This window comes from Chlorocebus sabaeus, chromosome 10 (genome assembly GCF_047675955.1).
Source record: "Chlorocebus sabaeus isolate Y175 chromosome 10, mChlSab1.0.hap1, whole genome shotgun sequence".
In the NCBI taxonomy this organism is placed as follows: Eukaryota; Metazoa; Chordata; class Mammalia; order Primates; family Cercopithecidae; genus Chlorocebus; species Chlorocebus sabaeus.
In genome coordinates this window covers 118772775-118796348 of record NC_132913.1, presented here as the reverse complement: position 1 = coordinate 118796348, position 23574 = coordinate 118772775, and the positions used below count along the sequence as shown (strand labels likewise).

General features: G+C 46.8%; 1 protein-coding gene across 9 annotated transcripts in view; it reads right to left on the bottom strand.

The window, feature by feature from the left end:
* ARMC9 (armadillo repeat containing 9) overlaps positions 1-23574 on the bottom strand; it is a 177307-nt gene that overhangs the window by 113506 nt on the left and 40227 nt on the right. For all 9 annotated transcript variants that reach the window (XM_038001389.2, XM_038001390.2, XM_038001392.2 and 6 more), the window contains 4 exons: positions 22738-22836; positions 6619-6653; positions 4171-4282; positions 873-965 (listed from right to left, as the gene is read on the bottom strand). In XM_038001389.2, the coding sequence (XP_037857317.2) occupies positions 873-965; positions 4171-4282; positions 6619-6653; positions 22738-22836 (339 nt within the window). The remainder of the gene's footprint in view (positions 1-872; positions 966-4170; positions 4283-6618; positions 6654-22737; positions 22837-23574) is intronic.

Genomic DNA, 23574 nt, shown 5'->3' with positions numbered 1-23574 from the left:
AGCTGTTTAATCAGTGAGCGTTCAGCATTTGGTACTCCACTCAGTGCACACATTGTGAAGTTTAACCACAGCTTTACATTTTTATAGCACTCTGGATAAAAATTCAACCAAATAACAAAATGTAGTACCCTGTTAACATGTTCCAAATTCAAAATCCTGATCCTCCTCCTGTCCAGTGAAGATTGGTGCAGATACAGACAGGAGGGGCAAAGACAGAAGAGAAAGACCATGTAGTGACTACTACATGGGGGGGGCGTGGGGCTAAGGACTTCCCACACAAGACTGTATGTAATCATCCCAACAACCTCCCGAGGCAGGCGTGACTCCTTGCCCAGGTGAGGAGGTGCCTGAGCCTGAGTAACTTGCTTATGGTGACCTGGCTAATGAGTGGTAGAGCAGAGGTTTGAAAGCCAGTTTATTTTACCCCAGATCTCATACTTTTCCCACAGGATCAGTAGACCTATCTGGTCCAAAACTGTACGTAAGTACTGTGTTCAAGACATTTTTCGTCAGGCCCAGATGTAAACAACCTGAACTTGCTTATCTACCTTGTCCCTCCAAAGTCATATTCAGTTTTCAGGACTCATGGCAAGCAGCGAGGTGAGGTAAAGAGTTGGGAATTTGAGAAAAGGAAAAACGGCAGAAAAGAGCTCCAGAGATGATGAATCCAGCAGTTCTAACTTGTCTAGAACTCTTCACTAGAAGCAAAAAGTAGGCCAATGCCTAGGGTGGGCAAAAGACCTCATGAGCTCAAGGCTGACATAAAGTTATGATGCTGAAAATGTGTATAGAAATGAAAGCTTCTCTCATCTACTGAGAACATTCCCTAGAATTGAAGGCCGTGGCCGGGATCTGGCCCACCTCTTACCGACCTGGTTGTGGCTATGACAGTCCAAGAGGTCGTTGCTGATGTAGGCCTGCAGAACGGTCTCCCTCTGCTCTCCGGGATGGGATGTGGTCAAGCGCTGGAGCAAGGAGAAACAAAAGCAGCGAGACCTAAGTCTTACCATGGAGAAAAGGTTCACATAGTAGTAGTTTCAAATGGCAGTATCAGTAACTACACATTTAAGCAAACAAAATAAGTAATATTCAGCTGGGGAGGTGGTGGCAAGTTAACTGGCCAACCAAAACAAGAAACTTTGATGTGGGCTGGGCATGGTGGCTCACACCAGTAATCCCAGCACTTTGGGAGGCCAAGGCAGGCGGATCAAAAGGTCAGGAGATCAAGACCGTCCTGGCTAACATGAGGAAACCCCGTCTCTACAAAAAATACAAAAAAATTAGCTGGGTGTGGTGGCAGGTGCCTGTAATCCCAGCTACTTGGGAGGCTGTGGCAGGAGAATGATGTGAACCCAGAAGGCGGAGCTTGCAGTGAGCCAAGATCACACCACTGCACTCCCGCCTGTTTGACAGAGCGAGACTCTGTCTCAAAAAAAAAAAAAAAAAAAAGAACCTATCATGTCCTTCCTAATGGGTGACACAGGGAGCCAATTTATACCTGCGAACTCTTTAGAGAAGGCAGCAAAATGCTCAGACTGCAAGTGTGCAGATAGGGAAGAGCTCATCCATGCCCAGAGAAGCATTTCTTGTATAAAGGGGCTCAGAAACTGGCCCCTGCAGGAAAGGCTGCCTATTAACCGGCACAGGGGAGCATGAGTATGGTGGGGGATAGGGAAGTGAGGTCTAGCTCAGGGAAGTACAATACAGGGCACAGTGGCGTGGGCTCAGTGGGAAGGGTCCAGGGCTGACTGTAGAGCACTCTGAATACATGCTCTGCCAACAAACTCACTCTATCCTATCCTGTAGGGAATGACAGAGTGACACAGTGCATGTGCCTATGCGTGTGTGTGCATGTGTGCGTACGTGCATGCATGAGTGTAAAGGTAGCTGGCTAGAATTTTGTAGATTTAGAAAGCCATATGTCTGTCATGTTGCTACAAGTAAAAATTTACACAATGTCTACAGAGCTAGTATAATGGCTGTGTGTATGTGTGCACATGGGTGTGTACAGGTGTGAGGTGGGATATGAAAAAGCATGTAACAGAGTGAGCAAATATCCTTGCTCTTTCAGGAAAATCCTACTAGATAAAAATCCTGAGGCTGTAAGCCCTGCTTCTAGCCAAAGAGAAGCTGGATGTGCAAGGAATATGCTAGTTCTTAGCATGGGCAAGAGCGCAGGCCAGAGCATCAGACGCCCTGGGCTGGAAGGAGAGGCGGGAAGGCCTCCAGAGCAGGCACTGCCAACAGACGTAACCATCATGGCCAGGGTGTGCCTGGAATGTCACACTGGGGTGCTGCTACCCTTCTGTTGAGTTCACTGAGGTTGAAGCAGGGGCAAGAAGCTGGGTGGTAGCACTGGAGAGGGACACAGACAAAAACATTAGAAACCTGTTCACCTTTCCTGGTTGTTCTGTGAGGATGTCACTCTCTCAGCAAAGGAATACCCTGTCTCAGCAAGAGGCTCAGGAGTAGCACGGACTGAGAGGAAGTGCAGTGTCAGTAAACCAAGAGCCGCATAAAAGATGAGTTTGAGAGCTTGAGCAGAGAGAGGCAAATGGCCAAGGAGGAGATGGCCACTGTGGATGACTCATGCTGACCCACCCACTCTAGTCCTGACCCAAATAAAACCAGAGTAGACATCACTGTTTATCCATAGGACTCTTCCTGTGGATCCTGGATACGTCGTCCGAGTCCTCAAGACGTACCTCAGGAAGCACTATCATAGAAGCATGCAAGTGAGAACTGTTTCTATCCACAGATGGGAAATTGCTAAGGATCCTTATGAAGATACCTTGAAATTCGGGGGTCCATGAAGGTGTCTGATGCTAATGAATTAGAATGGACTGTTCAGTTAAAGAACTGCTGGCTCAATCAGTGTTGGCTTGAGTCAGCAGTTCTCACAGTGTGGTCCAGAGAACCCTGAGAGGTCCCCCAAGCCCGTTAGGGGGTCTGCAAGGTCACAATTTTCATAATACTAAGATATGACAATGCCTGTTTTATGATCAGTCTCTGGGAGGCTATATGAAGGGTGACACTGACAATCAAACACAAAGCAGATATAAGAATCCACCTGTCTTCCATCAAGCCAGACATTAAAGACAACTGCAGAACAATGCTGCTTTTCTCACAATTCTGTTGTTGTTTGGAAAGTAGGATTCATCACAAAAAATGTTATTTATGTTAACATGTCATTCATTATCACTCATTTTAAATGAATTAATAACCACATACTTCAAATCTTCAGCGTTTTTTTGTTTTTTGGTTTTTTTTGAGATGGGGTCTCACTCTATCGCCCAGGCTGGAGTGAAGTGGTGTGATCTTGGCTCACTGGAACCTCTGCCTTCCGGGTTCAAGCAATTCTCCTGCCTCAGTCTCCTGAGTAGCTGGGACTACAGGCACCTGCCACCATGCCTGGCTAATTTTTTGTATTTTTAGTAGAGATGGGGTTTTGCCATGTTGGCCAGGATGGTCTTGAACTCCTGACCTCAGGTGATCCACCTGCCTTGGCCTCCCAGTACGCTGGGATTACAGCTTGAGCCACCATGCCCAGGTAAATCCTTTCAGTTTTAATTTCAAATGCTGCAAATATTGGTAGACAAAATTCACATAAATGAAAGCTCTCTGAGGTCCTCAGTAATTTTTGAGAGTGGAAAGGGGTCTGACGCTAAAAAGCTTGAGAACCAATTGCTGACTTCAACTGCACTCAATCTGAACACTAGGGAGAAGAGTAAAGATGGGGACCAGGCCACTTCCTTTAGGCCTTGTGAACAGGAGGTCTTTCCTTGGCGCCTCTCCAGGGTGCCCACACGGCAGTGCCTGAATACAGAACCTCTGTGGGACTGTGGTCAACCCCGACTCCATGCGCTCACACGCGGCCCCCACAAGTAGAGTGGGGCTCACGGCCAGGAAAGGGCTACACACAGGTGCAGTCTCTCGGGCCTTGAAATTCATTTACCTAACTCATTACATCACAATTGCCATAATATAGGAGTTTCTCAAAGGAGGCCCAGGCTTTCATCAGAAGTGGCTTCGACTTCCATTCTTGGTGTCAGCAGACAGCGGGGAAGAATGATTTCTGGAAGATGGGTTAAAAGATACAAACAAGGTAGCCAGCCAAGAAACCAGCACTGGTTTGGTTTTGTTTTCTAATTTTAAGACAAAGGCACCTACCCAGCGTAGAGCCTGCAACAAGAAGGCTTTCAAGCGGTCACTCCCCAAAATCAAATCCTTCTTCAGTTTCTCATAATCCAAGGACGGCAGTAATGGGACATCCTTCAATTTCCTACTCAGCAACACAAGTTCAAAGAGAAAGAAAAGGGCAAAAAGGCATGTTCGTTACACCTCCTGAGCATCATGACACCCGAGCTAGAGCCTGCTGTTCCCCTGGGCTCCCGGCATGACCTCCCGGCTTCCACCTGGAGGGCGTGCTGGGTTCTAGGCTCCTACCTCAGCTTCAACCAGCTCAGCTCTGCCTGTTCTGTTGGATGGACTTAGGTTCTGTTTAACATTTTTCCTAAAACAAGGAGTCTTTGTCTGAACAGATTTAGAAACCCCTACATTCACCTTCAGCCAGACCTCCCTAGGACGGGGAAGAAATCCCTTGGGGGCATCTTGACTTTCCACCAAAGTTCTGTTTAGAATTCCAGACATAGTTCAAAGACAATTAGCATCACCAGGCCCCAAGAGTTCTACCTAAACACCTGAAGCCAGTGTTCCTCTCAAGCCTGAGCGACCGGACTGGGGGAGTATGAACGACAGTCAGAAAACAAGTGTGAAGAGTAAGTAGGCAGAGGCCGGGCATGTTGGCTCACGCCTGTAATCCCAGCACTTTGGGAGGCCTAGGCAGGTGGATCACCTAAGGTCAGGAGTTCGAGACCAGCCTGGCCAACATGGTAAAACCCCATCTCTACTAAAAACACAAAATTAGCCAGGCATAGTGACATATGCCTGTAGTCCCAGCTACTCGGGAGGCTGAGACAGAAGAATCACTTGAACCCAGGAGGTGGAGGCTGCAGTGAGCCGAGATTGCACCACTGCACTCCAGCCTAGGCAAGACACAGCAAGACTCTGTCTCAAAGAAAAAGAAAAAAAAGAAAAAAAGAGTCATTAGGCGGGTGGCTCAGCCCTCCGAGGAGGTAGAATGCGTGGTCAGCAAGCAGCATGGGAACATAGGCAGGAGATGGGTTGTAGGACAATTTGCAGACCCTCCTCAGGGAGACTGCAAAGACCTCTGGGGAGCCAGGTTTCAGTGAGGAAAGACCTCAGATTTGAGATCCACACAGCTCAGACTGCCCCGCCACTCACCTTCAGTCAGCCAGAAACCAAAGGAATCACCTCAGCCTCCTTGTTGCTAAAACAAGTATCTTCACGCTTTGTTTTTTGTTGTTTTATTGTAGAAAAGGAGATTAGAAGGCATGGAAAAACTGGTGAAACTAAATGAGCTTTGCAGTCTAGTTTATCAATGATAGTTTCCTCATTTTGGTGTAATACTACAGTATTACGCCAAATGCTAAGTGTTGTATATGTATTAATTTTGATCCTCACAACAATCCTAAAATAGAATTACTATGATTCTCCTCATTTTATAAGTGAAGAACTGAGGCACAAAGAAATTAAATAAGTAATCCCCGGTCCCAGGGAGGGTAGCAGGAGTGGGCTTTTAACCCTAGCAGTCTGTGCAGTGATACTGCTGCCAAAGTGGTAGGAGAGAATAAAGTGTGGGGTCAAGGTCAGACTCAGGCACGGCTGAGGGAGGAGGAATGCTGTGGGCATCTCACCCCTATCTTCCCCTCCTCCCCGGCAAAGCTGGCTCAGAGGGTCCCAGAAGCCACCCTGGTCCTCATGTCCAAGTCAAAGGTTCTCAACTCCCTTGCCACCACAGCATCAGACACTCCCAAGGGGGACAGCCCAACTCATCAGGACACGAGTGCTCAGGCATACACAGGGCTGCCCATGGCCCTGATCACAGTGTGAACCAGCAGACAACACAAATTCAGACAGTGCAACACTCTGTGGATTGCACTATGATAGTAGATTATATTTATTTCTATACAATACCATATGAACAATTCTACAGCTTTTTTCGTTTGAGGCTTCCTTACCAAAAGAATAGAATTAACAATATAAGATGGCCGGGCACGGTGGCTCACACCTATAATCCCAGCACTTTGGGAGGTCAAAGAGGGTGGATCACTTGTGGTTGGGTGTTCGAGATCAGCCTGACCAATATGGAGAAATCCTGTCTCTATTAAAAATACAAAATTAGCAGGGCGTGATGGCATATGCGTGTAATTGGGAGGCTGAGGCAGGACAATCACTGGAACCCAGGAGGCGGAGGTTGCAGTGAGCTGAGATTGCGCCACTGCACTCCAGCCTGGGCAACAAGAACGAAACTCCATCTCAAAAAAACAAAACAAAACACACACATGCAATAAAAGATAATTCTAGTTTAACAACATTACTTATAAGTACTCGTATTTCCTTTAATATTCACATGTAGCTCTAGCTCAAAGGCATTCCCCTAAGCTAGGCTGCTGAGTGTTTATTAAAGACACTTTGAATTCCCGTTTTACACATTGCTGTTCTCCTTAATAAAAATTCCTAAGAGTAGTTACTTACACGGGTGCCAAGGAAGCTCGTAACATGGTAGATGCCTGGGGGGAAGAGGACAGAAGAAAACAGATGCTGTTAAACACTGATAGCAATGCACAGATCCCAAATCACCCTAATAGCATGTAATCAACAGATGTGCAAGTTAGGTTGTTTTTGTTTGGGTTTTTTTTTTTTTTTTTTTTTTGAGACGGAGTCTTGCTCTGCTGCCCAGGCTAGAGTGCAGTGGCCCAATCTCGGCTCACTGCAAGCTCCGCCTCCCGAGTAGCTGGGATTATAGGCACCCGCCACCACACCCGGCTAATTTTGTTTGGTATTTTTAGTAGAGACGGGGTTTCACTGTGTTAGCCAGGATGATCTCCCGACCTCGTGATCCGCCCGCCTCGGCCTCCCAAAGTGCTGGGATTACAGGCGTGAGCCACTGTAGCCGGCCCAGATGTGCGAAGTTTTAATCCACCAGGATTCACCAACCAAAGTCACACATGATGTAAAAATCAACCCAAACTAAAGTTACACACCACTGATGCAGCTCACAGCCTACCCAGCCCTGGTGTGATGTTACATCACTCCAAGCAAAGCTCTGTAGAGGCTGCTCTGCCTATGGAGTAACCATTCTTTGATTCTTTTATTTTCTTTAGAAAAAAACAAAAGCAAACCACCAAAAAAACAAACAAACAAACAAACAAACAAAAAAAACCCTCTATAGAAAACGATGGGTTCCTGTCTCTACTAAAAATACAAAATTAGCCGAGTGTGGTGGTGCATGTCTGTAATCCCAGCTACTCAGGAGGCTGAGGTAGGAGAACCGCTTGAACCCACGAGGTGGAGGTTGCGGTGAGCCGAGATCACACCATTGCACTCCAGCCTGGTCAACAAGAGCGAAACTCTGTCTCAAAAAAACAAAAAAGAAAAGAAAAGAAAACGATGGGTTCTCCCTCACCAAACTCCCACGGGCATTTCAAGCTGCCTAGTCAAATACATTATGAAGAACAAAAGCAATATGAATCGTTATATTATTCTGGCTTTTTTCTTTATTAAGATTTTCTCAGCCGGACGCGGTGGCTGAAGCCTGTAATCCCAGCACTTTGGGAGGCGGATCACGAGGTCAGGAGATTGAGACCATCCTGGCTAACGCGGTGAAACCCTGTCTCTACTAAAAAATACAAAAAAAACTAGCCGGGCGAGGTGGCAGGCGTCTGTAGTCCCAGCTACTCGGGAGGCTGAGGCAGGAGAATGGTGTAAACCCGGGAGGCGAAGCTTGCAGTGAGCCAAGATCTGGCCACCGCACTCCAGCCTGGGCGACAGAGCGAGACTCCGTCTCAAAAAAAAAAAAAAAGATTCTCTTCAAGTATAAAAATGTGCACTTTGTACCAAGTCAAACATTCTAGAGGTGTTTAAAAAACATTAACAACTCCTCTTCCACCCCACTCTAATTCTGATCCTGTCTATAGGCAAAATCATTGCCTACTTTACGGAGATTCTTGTCCCATTTATTGTGTGTGTGTGTGTCTTTTTGCCACTTTAGGCAGTGCTGTATTATGTATGTACTAAAATACATTTGAGAAACATATAAACAGATACAGTGTGTGGTGCTTGTTTGAATTGACTCAAATAAACCAATTGTAAAAAGATATTTTGAGAAAACAAGGGAAATCTGAATATGGAGTGAACTGGTATTAGATACCAAGGAATTAAGTGTTAACTGTATTTGGTGTTGTGGCTATGTGTTTGTATATTAAAGTCTCTGATCAGTTAGAGATGTATATTGAATTATTTACAGGTGACATGACATGTTTGGAATTGGATTTTAAAGAACTCCAGGGTGGGGGCAGGGAATAAGTAGAGGAGAAGAAAGAAAGCAAGATTAGTGAAATGCCATTTATTGATCAAGCTGGGTGATGGTCACTTGGAGACCCATTTTATTATTCTCCCCTCTTTACATGCATGAAATTACAAAAGCCTTGTTAAAAATGTTATTTATTGTCATTTAATGATACTTAATTTTTTTTTTTTTTTTTACAGACAGGGTCTCACTATATTGCCCAGACTGGTCTTGAACTCCTGGGCTCAAGCAATCCTCCCGCCTCAGCCTCCAGAGTAGCTGGGATTATGGGCGTCTGCCACCATGCTTGTACTTACTGATATTTTGTTTTGTGAGCTAAGCTAGACTTCCAAAGTCTAGATCAAAGGGTATGTGAGTTTTAATTCTGATAAACATTGCCAGACGCCCCGCACTGAAGGAGAGCTTTCCTTTTTCATTATCAGTATGGGATCCCATCATTCTAAAACTTCCATCAATTCGATATGTAGAAAACAGTTTACTTTCTTAAATTTTAGTGATATTGCCCATTATTTTTCATAGACATGACCTGCTTTTTGACTTTGCCTTCATGCCTTATGTGATACCAGATTGTTTTCATGGATTTCAGTCCTGCTTCAGAAGGTCTACCTACCTCAAGGTGATATACACATTCTCTCAGTTCTTCTAACATTTTCATAGCTTTATTTTTTACATTTAGAGATTTCATCCTTCCGGGGTTCATGCTACTGTGTTTTCCTCTGTGGTGTGAGTGACGCATGCAACTTTGTTTTCTTGTTCCCTGAGAGCCAGTTATGCTGCACCATGTAAGTCCCACCCAGGCCATCCAGTATCACCTCAAAATGCTTCCATCAGTACGTCTTGCTTCCTCCCTCTCTTTTTCTTCACCTCCTTTTTGTTCTTCCTTTTTAAATTTGAATGTGAACACTAAGGTGGAAGGAACGTCATATTCAGGCCCCAGAGCTCCCTATAGCCTGACACCAGCTGCTTCACACACTTCCTAGCCCTGACAGCATCTGACTCCATGACCCATGAAATAAACCACCCCTTTCCACCTCCATTGTCTGCTAGGTATACAACTTTTCTTAGTTTTATTTCTGGACTCTGTAGCCCCCTGGTACTCAAAGTGTGCTCCTCAGACAAGCAGCATCATCCAAATCTCATTGAAAATGCATAATTTTGGGTACCATCCCAGACCTCCTGAACCAGAACCTGCACTTCAGCCAGGTCCCCAGCGGATATGTCTGCACAATAAACTTGGAGAAACCCAACTCTGGTCCATAAATTTTTTTTTTTTTGAGACACAGTCTCGCTCTGTTGCCCAGTCTGGAGCACAGTGGCACAATCTCAGCTCACTGCAACCTCTGCCTACCGGGTTCAACCCAGCCAAACCGTGCCTAGCCAAGCACCACTTTTAAATGGCTCAGATCAGCCAGGCATAGTGGCCCTGGCCTGTAAATCCCAGCACTTTGGGAGGCCAAGGCGGGCAAATCACTTGAGGTCAGGAGTTCCAGACCAGCCTGGCCAACATGGTGACACTCCGTCTCTATTAAAAATACAAAAAATTAGCTGGGCACGGTGGCGCACACCTGTAGTCACAGCTACTCGGGAGGCTGAGGCAGGAGAATCGCCTGAACCCAGGAGGCGGCGCTTGCAGTGAGCTGTGATCACATCACTGTACTCCAGCCTGGGTGACAGAGCAAGATTCCATCTCAAACAAACAAACAAACAAACAAAATTTAAATTTAAATTTAAAAAATGGCTCAGATCATGCATGTATGTTTTTATACTTTTAACCCTTGATTGCTTTAATAAAGAAATTACCTATTCCTGTTGTTGGCTTAAATAGTGAGTTTAGAAATAAGTTTGAAATGTCATCTAAATTATTCACCTAGCTGGGCACAGAGGTTCACGCCTGTACTCCCAACATTTTGGGAGGCTGAGGCAGGAGGATCACTTGAGCCCAGGAGTCTGAGACCAGCCAGAGCAACATGATAAAACCCTATCTCTAAAAAAAAAAAAAAAAAAAATTAGTGGGGCGTGACGGCGTGTGCCTGTGGTCCCAGTTACTAGGGAGGCTGAGGTGAGAGGATTGTTTGAGCCTAGGAGGTTGAGGCTGTAGTGAGCCAAGATCACACCATTGCACTCCAGCCTGGGCAACAGAGTGAGACCCTGTATCAAAAAAGAAAAAAATTATTCATTTAACACATTACAGAGACCAAGAAGCTAAGATAATAAGTCAGATGGGTCAAGTAAGGACACAGCCATACTAAAATATTAGCATGGCTGGGAGCAGTGGCTCATGCCTATAATCCCAGCTACTTGGGAGACTGAGGCAGGAGAATCACTTGAATCTGGGAGGTGGAGGTTACAGTGAGCAGAGATCACACTGCTGCACTCCAGCCTGGGCGACACAGCCAGACTCCATCTCGAAAAGAAAAGAAGAGAAGAGAAGAGAGAAGAGAGAGAAGAGAAAAGAGAAAAGAGAAAAGAGAAAAGAGAAAAGAGAAGAGAAGAGAAGAGAAGAAAAAGAAAAGAAAAGAAAAGAAAAGAGAAAAGAAAAGAAAAGGAGTGGCCTCCTCACTCTCTACATCCCCCAAAGTATCAAGTCCTACTGATTCCATCCTACAGCTGCTACCTTCTCTCTAATCCCTGTGCCAGAGGCTTCATTCAGGACTTCTTCTCTCCTTTGAACTACCACGTTAGCTTAATAAGGATGTACTCACTGATATTTATGGAGGGCTCACTAGTCACCAGGCACACCATTGTAGGGACTTTACACATATTAACTCATTTCATGCACTGTCATTTCCACTTTCAGATGCACAAACACAGGGACTGAGCAACTTCCCCTAGAACAAGAATCTAATCAGGCAGTCGGGTCCCAAAGCCCACATTTGCCCTGCGTCAGGTCTCTCCTCCAGCCCTCCTTCCACACTCAGCACAGGGGTCTTTGTAAAAATCGCATCTGCTCAGTCTCATCTCAGGCCCCCTCAAGGCTCCAGTCACCAGTTCCTCAACCTGGTGGCCCCTCGCTCCCTTCAGCCTCCTTCACTCCCCATCCTCCGATCTTCCCTGGCCTTCCATGTTCTCAGGGACCATTTCCAGCCTCACCGTCTACCCTCCCCTCTGGGAGCATGGGCTGGCACTGATTTTCCTCGGCATCCCGAGTTCTCTGCAGCGTGTGCGGCAGCATTTTCCACACTGTGCACTAGCCATGTTTCCTTTCCCTCTAGCGCTTCTCAGCTGCGAGTGATTTTGCCCACAGGGGATATCTGACAATGTTTGGAGACATTTTGGGTTGTTAAAAGTGGGAGTAGCGCTACTGGCATCTAATGGAGGATGGCCAAGAATGCTGCTAACCAACCTACAGTGCAACAGACAGCCCTACAACAAAGACATCAACAATCACAAGCCCCAAAACCACCCATCGCAGTCAGGATCACCAATCACAGAAAAATTTCCCTCACTGAGCTAACAATGGGTTCTGAACACAGAGTGGACTCCCCCTGCTACGGAGGCTCTGACTCCAGCCCACTCCAGCCCAAGTGAGTGCTGTCTGATTTCTAGGATTTCAGGCTGAGAGCCCAGGGAAAGGCCAACAGGCCTGAGGCATCAGAAAAAGGAGTGTGCTCCCAATCACAATGGACCTGCGAATGCACATGGTGGTCTCCCGCCCGTGGAGGTGCGCACGGGTGGGCGGTGATCTCCCTCCCGTGGAGGTGCGCACGGGTGGGCGGTGGTCTCCCTCCCGTGGAGGTGCGCACGGGTGGGCGGTGGTCTCCCTCCCGTGGAGGTGCGCACGGGTGGGCGGTGGTCTCCCTCCCGTGGAGGTGCGCACGGGTGGGCGGTGGTCTCCCTCCCGTGGAGGTGCGCACGGGTGGGCGGTGGTCTCCCTCCCGTGGAGGTGTGCATGGGTGGGTGGTGTTCTCCCATCTGAAGAAGGCTGGGTCAAATGCAGGGGCAACGCTTTTTACAGTGCTGGTGAAGAATAGTGGAACAACTAATGTAGCAACCTATCAATTATTCACTGAGCACTTGCGTTGTGCCAGGCTCCCTTCTAGGTTCTCTGGAATCTTTGGGTAGGATGGATAAACGTCTACCTAAGCCAAGGTGAAACAGCTGCATTTCTGCCTCCATCCATCCCCTCTCAGCCACAGGAGGACCTGGGGCCTGCCTCCCAGAGCAGCTGCTCCCCCTGGCTGGTGTCATGATGTGGGAAGGTGGGCAGTGGGGCTGCACCAAACCTGGGACAGCTCTTGGTGACTAGCAGGATGGGCACTTTCTAAGAGAAACCAGCAGGAGGTGTCAGGTAAGGAAAGTGTTCCTGGGTCCAACCTAACTGGAGACTGACTGGGTTCAGCAAGGGTAACAGTTCTCCCGTGGGACTTCTCGGGAGTCTCATGTTGTGCTGCTGTGCTGGGAATCTCACTGTACGGCAGTTCACAAGCTTATTAACTCCCAGGCTGTCTGGCTGTGGGGCAGGGAAATCCTGCGGGATGGGCATTTGTGGGCACAGGCTTTGGAAAATGCTGCGCTAAGTAGAGACAGCAGCAGGATGGGGCAGGGGTGTTTGGGCCATTGAGGGGCAGAAAGTAAGTGTCAGGGCTAGACCCCAGCAGAGGCTACCAGTGAGCCCCGAAGATGAGGCCATTTCTGCCAACCCCTTCTTCTCTCCCTACTCACATGGACTAACACAGAGCACTGTGGCTGGGCGGGCTGTGCAGGGTCATGTGGGTAAGGAAGGTAGGGTCCCTTGACCTCAACAGAGGTTCAAATGCCCACAATGGAACCCTTGAGGCAATACGTCAGTCAGGGGACTGCAGAGGTGATGGAGGCCCAAGCCAGAGGCACATCCCCATCAGATGTGGAAGAGGCTGTTATGGCCCACTCTTTTTTTTTTTTTTTTTTTTTTTTTTTTGAGATGGAGTCTCATTCTGTTGCCCAGGCTGGAGTGCAGTGGCATGATCTCAGCTCACCGCAACCTCTGCCTACCAGGTTCAAGTGCTTCTTCTGCCTCAGCCTCCTGAGTAGCCAGGATTACAGGTGCACGCCACCATGCCTGGCTAATTTTTGTATTTTTAGTAGAGACGGGGTTTCACCATATTGGTCAGGCTGGTCTCGAACTCCTGACCTTGTGATCCGCCCGCCTCAGCCTCCCAAAGTGCTTGGATTACAGGCGTGAGCCACTGCATCTGGCCTTGCCAGCTTTTTAACAAGGGACGCTTGCACGAGATGAAAACTACTTCACCCTAAAGAGATGATGGTGTTGAGCAAGAGGGTAATATGATCGGATGCCTGTAAGACACCTGAGTCCTTCCTGGAACATGAAGGGTACAAATAAACAAGACACAACCAGAAAGGCCACTTCAGGTCCCATGTGACAAATGACCAGCAAGGTAAGGGCTTTAAGACCAATTAGGAAATGTGACATTAAGCCAGGAGAGAAATATGGAGAGCCTGAACAAACACAAAAACAACAGCAACGTGGGCAGGAAGGGAGGAAGCTCTTTCCAATCCCATAACCAGGCAAAGGACATAGAAAAACCTCAGAGGCTTCCCAGGTGTTCCCTGGAGTGTCTTTCACTGAGATAGGAAATTCAGGAGGGGAGACCACCTGTGTGGAGGAAAAGCTGAGCCTGATTTGGACATAAATCTGGTGAACCTGTCATTCATGGGGAGGCCAGGAAGTCTGGGTTTGGAGCTCCGGAAAGGTCTCAGCTGATGGCCGGTCACAGTTCTACCCACTGGTTGAGTTTTTAATACAAAGGTGTTTTCTTTTTTGAGACAGAGCCTTGCTCTGTTGCCCAGGCTGGAGTGCAGTGGCGCGATCTCAGCTCACTGCAACCTCTGTCTCCCAAGTTCAAGTGATTCTCGTGCCTCAGCCTCCCAAGTAGCTGGGATTACAGGTATGTGCCACCACGCTCGGCTAATTTTTGTATTTTCAGTAGAGATGGGGTTTCATCATGCTGGCCAGGCTGGTCTCAAATGCCTGACCTCAAGTAATCTGCCTGCCTTGGCCTCCCAAAGTGTTGGGATTACAGGTGTGAGCCACCGCACCCAACCTACAAAGTTGTTAAACCCTCTCATCACCAGGTTGGTCTGGGTATGTGACAGGCATTGGTATACAAGGTATAGCAGGGTCAGGGGTGCTGGTTGGGAGACTCTTCAATACACAGGGCGTCACACCAAGGAAGATGGCCTGGACACATGGCGGCAATGTGGGGAAAGCATAGGCATTTGCCAAGATGTAAGAAAATCACACTGGGGATAAGGCCAGGGCTGAAGATGCTGAGCTTCAGGCCAGAGCCGCAAGCAACATAACAGGAAGCTGCTGACAAAGATGGCTGAGGTGGAAGCAGGTGCCTTATAAGAGCCACATGTCCTGGGCCTTTTTACATTTAATGCTATAGCATCTATCACAAAATCAAAACCATTTTAATGCAAATTAAAATCACAAGGCTAGGCATGTTGGCTCACGCTTATAATTCCAGCACCTTGGGAGGCCGAGGTGGGAGGATTGTTTGAGGCCAGTAGTTCAAGACCAACCTGGGCAACAAAGTGAGACCCTGTCTCTACAAAAAAAATTTTTTACATTAGCTGAGTGTGGTGGCGTGTGTCTGTAGTCCCAGCTGCTTGGGAGACTTAAGGCAGGAGAAGCACCTGAGCCCAGGAGGTCGAAGCTGCAGTGAGCCTGGGCGACAAAGCAAGACCTTGTCTCAAAAACAAAAAAAACCTTGTATGTGTTGGTGGGAATGTAAATTAGTTTAGCCCCTGTGAAAAGCAGTTTGGAGGTTTCTCCAGAACTTCAAACAGAACTACCATTTGACCCAGCAATTCTATACCCAAAGGAAAATAAATCGTTCTACGAAAAAGACATATGTACTCATATGTTCGTGGCAGCACTATTCACAATAGCAAAGCCATGGAATCAACCCAGGTGCCCATCAGCATGAACTGGATAAGGACAATGTGGTACATATATACAATGGAATACTATGAAACCATAAAAAAGAACAAAAGCGGCCGGGCGCGGTGGCTCAAGCCTGTAATCCCAGCACTTTGGGAGGCCGAGACGGGTGGATCACGAGGTCAGGAGATCGAGACCATCCTGGCTAACACAGTGAAACCCCGTCTCTACTAAAAAATACAAAAAACTAGCCGGGCGAGGTGGCGGGCGCCTGTAGTCCCAGCTACTCCGGAGGCTGAGGCAGGAGAATGGCGTAAATCCAGGAGGCGGAGCTTGCAGTGAGCTGAGATCTGGCCACTGCACTCCCGCCTGGGCGGGATGTAGCTGGAGGCCATCGTCCTAAGCGAATTAACACGGGAAAAGAAAACCAAATACCACAGCTGTCACTTCTAAGTGGAAGCTAAACACTGAGCACTCAAGGACACAAAGATCAGAATAACAGATAACTGGGAACTATTGGCAGGGGGAGGGTGGGAGGGGCAAGGTTTGAAAACTCTCAGGATTATGCTCACTACCTGGGTGATGAGATCATCTGTACCCCAAATCCCAGCGACATGTAATTTGCTCATGTAATTTGCTCATGCACAAACCTGCACATGTACCTGCTGAGCCTAATATAAAAGCCAAATAAATAAAGTGTTTTAATTTTTATTTCCAATGGGGCCTTATCTGGAGTCACTGAAGAAAAAGAGCATTAATTCTCAAATGGGCCATCTTTCTAAATAAGGATGCATTTAAATGGAAACCTCCCCATCCAAGGAATCCACAAACCCAGAGGTGCCACTAGGTGGGATGTGGGACTCACCCAGGGGGCAGAAGCTCAAATTTCTACCTTAAGAGTTGGCACCAGACTCTGGCTTCTGGTCAGCCTCCCTTCTACCCACTCCTGCCCTGCCCTTAGGGCAGAGGCTTGGTGCGGGGTGGAACGGCCCCCCTTCGTGGCACACCTTTTCTCCAGCGTCTCTGCATTCACGTTTGCCCAGCGGGAAGAGGGGGTGAAGAAGAGAAAGACCAACCAAGGCACTTTCAACTGCTCCTGGCAGGAAAAATGTGTACTACACCACTAGAAACAGCAGAAAACAGAAAAGCCACCTAAATGTCTGATGGAGGAATGCTGTTCTCAAATTAGAATTCTAAAAGATAAAGAAAATATACACATAAGTAAAAATTAATGATATATACTTAAAGGCTCTAGAAGGATGCATACGAAACACAGGCAACAGGTTCCCACAGGAGGGCAGGATGCGCTGAGGGAAGGGAGGAGATGGGTTTTGCTCCATTTACAGATAAAATGGTACACTTTCTAGCTAACACATTTGTGTAACGCTAGCCCTAACCTTAACGCTAACCCCTTATGCCCAGGGCTGACTTTCAATACATCACAGCCAGGGAGCTGCTCTGCCACGGGCAAAACCACGACAGAAACCCCGACAGCAGAATGTCATCCAGGAACAGCCTAGCACTGCGTTTCCTGCAAACAAACACACCTGCGAGACTTGCGTAATCTTAGAAAACAAGAAACTCAGCCTCTTGTGCCCTGAGGGATAAGTTTCTTCCTTCCTTCTTATCACTAAGTTGATGATAATATAAAATCTGATTTCTCTCCTATCCCAGCAAGCCACAGGCTCTGATAAGGTAAGGACTACAGTAAGACAAATGGGTTGGAACAGCAATACATAGAGTCAAACTAAAAAGGCCACCTGGGACAGCTCTTGCCTCAAAGAAATGAATCCCGTCAGTATAAACCCTCTGGGAGTGCCTAGATACCTATGCCAGCTTCGATAACATGGGCAGCTTTCTGAACACAGCTACCTGGGTGTGAACTAGGTGAGGGCAGAACCACACTTCTTTCCTCTTGTGGTGTTTCTACTGTGAGGTGCTCTGTCGGTGGGAGCCTTCCTCTCCAGAGAGGGGTGACTACCAGGACTTGTGAGGCAGGGGCAGAGCTGGCATCACTGCCCTGCCTGTCCTCTTCTGCTCCGGGCAGAGCCCACCAGAGAAGACGTGTCAACTCCGCTCCTCTGTGCCACCCTCATGGCAGCCACAGCAATGGCAGCGGGCTAGGCTTGGCCAGAGCTGTCCAGGACTGTGCAAGAACGCTTCTGTAATTCCCAGGCACAAGAGTAGGACCCCACCTGCCTACAAACAAAATCCACATTCTCAGCCAAGTGTGGTGGCTCACACCCATCATTTTGGGTGTGATCCCATCCCATCATTTTGGGAGGTCAAAGTAGGAGGACTGCTTGAGCCCAGGAGTTTGAGACCAGCCTGGGCAACATAGTGAGATCTCATCTCTACAAAAATAAAAAATAAAAATTAGCTGGACATGATGGTGCAGGCCTATAGTCCCAGCTACTCAGGAAGCTGAGGTGGGAGGATCACTTGAGCCCAGGAGGTCAAGGCAGCAGTGACCCCTGATCGTGCCAATGCACTCTAGCCTGGGTAACAGAGCGAGACCCTGTCTCAAAAAAAAAAAAGATCCACATTCTCCAATACAAGCTTTGTCAGCACCAACAGTGATATTTTCAGCTCCATTTTCCTTTCCTCTTTTGTCCTATATTTCAATCAGTTCAGAACTCAGGGGGAAAGAGGGGCTCTATTTAAGGGCCCTTTTAAATGTTGAACAGTGAGTAAGTTGGTAGAAGCCCAGATTCTTGTTAACTGCCAGATATAAAAGCCAGTATCAAGTGTACCAAACTTTATAGACACCAACGGCTTTGTGGCAGGGCCCAGCCAAGCTCCTTTACAGTATGTAATTAGCAGTAACACTCAAGCTCAAGAGAGCACCTGACAGCCAGCTGACCCGAGACTGCTCCGTGAAGGAGGCTGATCCGTGCCACGTATTTATCTTGAAATTGATGGTCTTCTGTTGGGTCCTAGAGTAGAATTTATCCCCTTAAAAAATTATTTAAAAAGCAAGCAATCTTCTCCTTCCAAATACTAAATCCTATCAGTCCAGTCACTGGACGTTGCATCTAAACTGTTTCTTAATTTCCTTCTTCACACATTGTAAATCTGAACTCGAGACAGATATCATAAATCAACTTTATATATGCATGCAGAGTCAACAACAATATTCTTTTATATTTTGACAATGACCCCCCCATTCGCTTTTTATCATTTTGTTAGAGAAATCGGCTAGAATTTTTGCAGCTTTTATTGTGTGTTCCTAAGTCAATGATTCAGTAGAAGTAGAATGGTATCACTAAGCTAAACATAACTCATCCTCCCTCCCCTGGTTTCCAGTGGTTACGCAGAGTCTGTATTTTGCTGCTCATGTAACAGTCAGGGGTGGTGGGACTGTCTCCTGACAGATGGCATTGATAACTTCTTGTGGGATAACCAGTTATGTCGTACCCCTGCTCCCTTTTAAACCGTGCTTAATAACATGTCATCAGTTTTTTCTTTCTTTTAAGACAGGTTCTCACTCTGTCACCCAGGCTGGAGTGCAGTGGTGCGATCTCCTCTTGCTGCAGCCTCCACTCCTGGGCTCAAGTGATCCTCCCATCTCAGCCTCCTGAGTAGCTGGGGTTACAGCCGTACACCACCAAGCCCAGCTCATTTTTTTCTTTTTTTGAGATGGAGTCTTGCTCTGTCACCCAGGCTGGAGTGCAGTGGAACGATCTCAGCTCACTGTAAGCTCTGCCTCCCAGGTTCACACCATTCTCCTGCCTCAGCCTCCCAAGTAACTGGGACTACAGGCACCCGCCACTACGCCTGGCTAATTTTTTTGTATTTTTAGTAGAGACAGGGTTTCACTGTGTTAGCCAGGATGGTCTCAATCTCCTGACCTTGTGATCCGCCTGCCTCAGCTTCCCAAAGTGCTGGGATCATAGGCATGAGCCACTACGTCTAGTCTAATTTTTGTATTCTTTGTAGAGATGGGTTTTCACCATGTTGCCCAGACTGGCCTCGAACTCCTAGGCTCAAGCAATCTGCCCGCCTTGGACTCCCAGTGTTGGGATTACAGGTGTCCTACCAACATCAGTTTTAAATAAACTGGATATGTCACTCCTTCCATAGAAGATGGGAATATAAGGATGGCTTGTATATGTAAGATACAATGGCTGGGCGTGGTGGCTCATGCCTGTAATCCCAGCGCTTTGGGAGGCTGAGATGGGCAGACCGCGAGGTCAGGAGATCAAGACCATCCCGTGAAACCCCGTCTCTACTAAAAATACAAAAAAATTAGCTGGGCGTGGTGGCGGACACCTGTAGTCCCAGCTACTTGGGAGGTTGAGACAGAAGAATGGTGTGAACCTGGAAGGCGGAATTTGCAGTGAGCTGAGATCGTGCCACTGTACTCCAGCCTGGGCAACATTGCGAGACTCCGTCTCAAAAAAAAAAAAAAGCCGGGCGTGGTGGCTCACGCCTGTAATCCCAGCACTTTGGGAGGCCAAGGTGGGTGGATCACAAGGTCAGAAGATGGAGACCACGGTGAAACGCTGTCTCTACTAAAAATACAAAAAATTAGCCGGGTGCAGTGGCGGGCGCCTATAGTCCCAGCTACTAGGGAGGCTGAGGCAGGAGAAGGGCGTAAACCCGGGAGGTGGAGCTTGCGAGACTCCGTCTCAAAAAAAAAAAAGATATAATCGGATTTTATAAACTGAACCTAGAAAACACTAAATCTTTGATGAATTAACACATAAATGGGAAGGAGGAAGAAAGGAGTGCTCCTAGTAGACACAGATCCTGCCGTGCTAATTGCTATGAGAAAGCCACAATTTTCGGTGAGCACACTCTGTGTCCTAACTGTCCGAATGTTAACTGGACAGTGGACAGAGGGTCAGCCATATTCTCGGGGATGTGGCTTAAAGTCCTTCTTCTGGAGGGCTCATGAGGAAGTTACTTTTCTAAGACTTGCATATCCAATGGTGACTTTACTGACCTTTTAAAAATGGCTGATTCTCTAAGATTTCGGCATGCTAAAATCACTGCGGCCACGTCCCAAAGACTCCGCTTCTACCATCTGTCTGTCCACGTGTGTGGAACAGCTGACAGAGCCAGCCATTCTGAGATATTTCTGTTAGGCTGAGAGGAAGTGGTCAAGGCCGCCTGCTCTTCAGCACATGACTATGTGCTTTCTATGAAGATCCATAGAAACTGCTAACTCAAGAGACTATCCCCGGGTCTTAGCACCAGGAATAACTGTGTGAAGCAGTTGTCTGATCATCCAGTTTAAAAAAAAAAAAAAAGCATTTAAACTTGTTTTTAAATAATATAAGTAATACACCTACTTGGAAGAAGTCTGAAGGGTAGAAAACTTTAGCAGCACTGAAATGGTCTATTTCGGGCCACATGTGGCGGACTTGTGAGTGTTTGTTTTATTGTCATGGTTCCTAGCCTGCATATGCAGCACATATGTTGTTTTGGATACAGGAAATGTTACATAATAAAAGTTATGTAACTGCCCTCTCCTGCTTTATAAGCATGGGGAATCATATAACTGCTCATGTTTCCCTCTTTGCACAGACTGCTAGAAAGCTCAGAGCCTAATCTGCAGCCCACCTTTCCGAGGAACAAGCTGCAGCACGCATTTTTTGTACCAGTCTTAGCCCTTGCTTACTTTCATTTTTCCCACCCTTATTTTCCCTTAACCACAATTTCTTTACTTATTTTTATTTTCTACCTTCTCGTTTCTCATATTTATGTTTTCTCATATTATAATAAACTTCTTCAAATCTACTTGAGAATTAGGTAGGGTATAAATTTTCTTTAAAATACTAAAAAAAAGGCTTCTGTTTATTAAGACTCTAGTATTATATTAACGTGCAAACCCTTATTTAAAAGCTGTGGCTCTGACCCACAGGCGTGCCTCAGGATCACACAGGAGCCTCATTCCAAATCTATACAGCCAGACTCCGTCTCAAAAGAAAAAAAAAAAAAAAAAAATCTATACAGCTGACTTCATAGGGCTTCACTCACCCAGACTGCGAATGCGGCAGCAGGTGGGTGTGAGCTCCTGGCCCGTGGGTTCCTGTACTTTGAAGAGTTCGAGAGACACTGGTGTCTCCCCTGGTTAAGAACGCCTGCCTCAAAACCATGGGCCTCCAGGTGTGCTAGCCTAAGGAGGACACACGATCACTGAGGTCACATTTGGCCTAGGTGATTCAGGGAACCTGACTCTAATTACAAGGAAACATCAGACACAAAAGGAAAAATGTTCTATTTTTTTTTTTTTTCTTTTGAGATGAAGCCTCATTCTTGTCCCCCATGCTAGAGTGCAATGGCACAATCTCGGCTCACTGCAACCTCTGCCTCCCAGGTTCAAGCAATTCTCCTGCCTCAGCCTCCCGAGTAGCTGGGACTACAGGCACCTGCCACCACGCTCAGCTAATTTTTGTATTTTTAGTAGAGATGGGGCTTCACCATGTTGGCCAGGCTGGTCTTGAACTACTGACCTCAAGTAATCCACACCCCCTTGGCCTCCCAAAGTGCTGGAATTACAGGCGTGAGCCACCACACCCAGTAAATGTTCTATTTTTTTTAAAGGGGGAAAATTATACTCTTCTAATATGTTAATGTCATGTAACTCAAAGAAAGGCTGAGGAAATGTTCGAGATTAGAAGAGGCTAGGAGCTGTGCCAACTCAATGTGACAATTGACCCTAGATGACCAGAGGACGGGAAATGCAATGAAGGACATTGCTGATTCAACTACCAAAATTGGAAAATGGACAACAGATAAGAAGGCTGTATCAATGTTAAATTTACTGAAGTTGGTAACTGCATAGTTATATGAGAGAATATTCCTAACCTTAAGAAATATACACTGAAGTATTTAGGAGTAAAGAGTCATAATATATACAATTTATCTTCAAATAGTTCAGAAAACAGATTGTGTGCCTATGTGTGCATATTCACATATGTGTAGAGACACAACAAAGGAAGGGGCCAATGCTAACAGTTGGTGAATCTGGGTAAAGGGTATACCAGTGTCCTTTGTGCTACTTTTGTAATTTTGCAATTATTCCAAGTAAAAAGTTAGGGGGAAAAAAGTGCCCTTACTTTAGACCACACAACTTCCACCATGGCAGTGCTTTTAAAAAAGAATAAAACTTCCATCCATTCCTACTGATCCCCAACCCTGGGAGCCCCCACTGAGTAGCTGCAACTGGTAGCAGAACATGCCTCTCTCCTCACTCTCCCTAGGAGGCCAGCTTTCAGCTGTACCTTCTTCTAAAACAGATTTATTTTCCTTCTAGAAGTTTCTAGACTTCCAAAGGCAGCTTAAATGCAGTCTTTGGCATGTTATTTTCTCATGCTATTTTTAAAGTTACATTCTTTTTAAATTGGGGGGGATAGACCACAGGCACCCTGCCCTGAGCGCAGAGCCTCACCGTCCCAGGCCTCGTGAAGTCCACACTGTGCGCCAGGCTCTGCCGCATCTGGTTACTGAACAGGCGGACACAGACGCTCTGGAGGTACTCGGGGGTGATCTGCAAGGAGGACACAAAGACATCTGGTGACGGCATGAAATTCACCGAGGGACACCTGAGGCACGCTGGCAGTTATTAGAGTGGTCTCTCAACAGCTTTCTGTAAGGCACGATGATGAGATATATAAGCTAGAAAAATAATCATTTGCTTTAACATCAGAGCTCTTGGGAGGAGAGAAAGCACTGGCTCTGACAGAACAAGGTGCTAACACACTGCAGGTGTGCTCATGAGACATCAGACGCAAATTATCTAACTCCACTTCAGCTATCTCCACTGTCATATAGAATAAACAGATGCTAAACCATTTTGGTAAATTACAAATAAATAACAAAGTCACTGGACAACCATAATGTGGGGGAAAGAGAGCCAAGCTTCATATCTGAAGATCAGGGCTCAAGTCCTGGACTTGAGAAGACCAACAGCTCTGCCTCTCGCTTTCCACACCTTTATTATAACAGTCGCAGTGAGCAGCTAAATGAGGTCACAGATATCCCTGGCACATGACAGGTGGCTCAGTCAGTGCTTGCTGAATGAGTGATGGAAACACTTTTAATCAACTATCCAGTGCGTGACCATGCGCGGCCAAGCTGCTGTTGCCATCAATGCTGCTGGATCCTGCATTCTCCTTTAGCATCTCTTGTGCCTCTCTCACCAGCTACGAGAATTCAGGATTGACATACATCGAAAGTGGTCACCTTGGAATTTTTTTCATCTATTTTCTTTTTAGAAAAATAATGT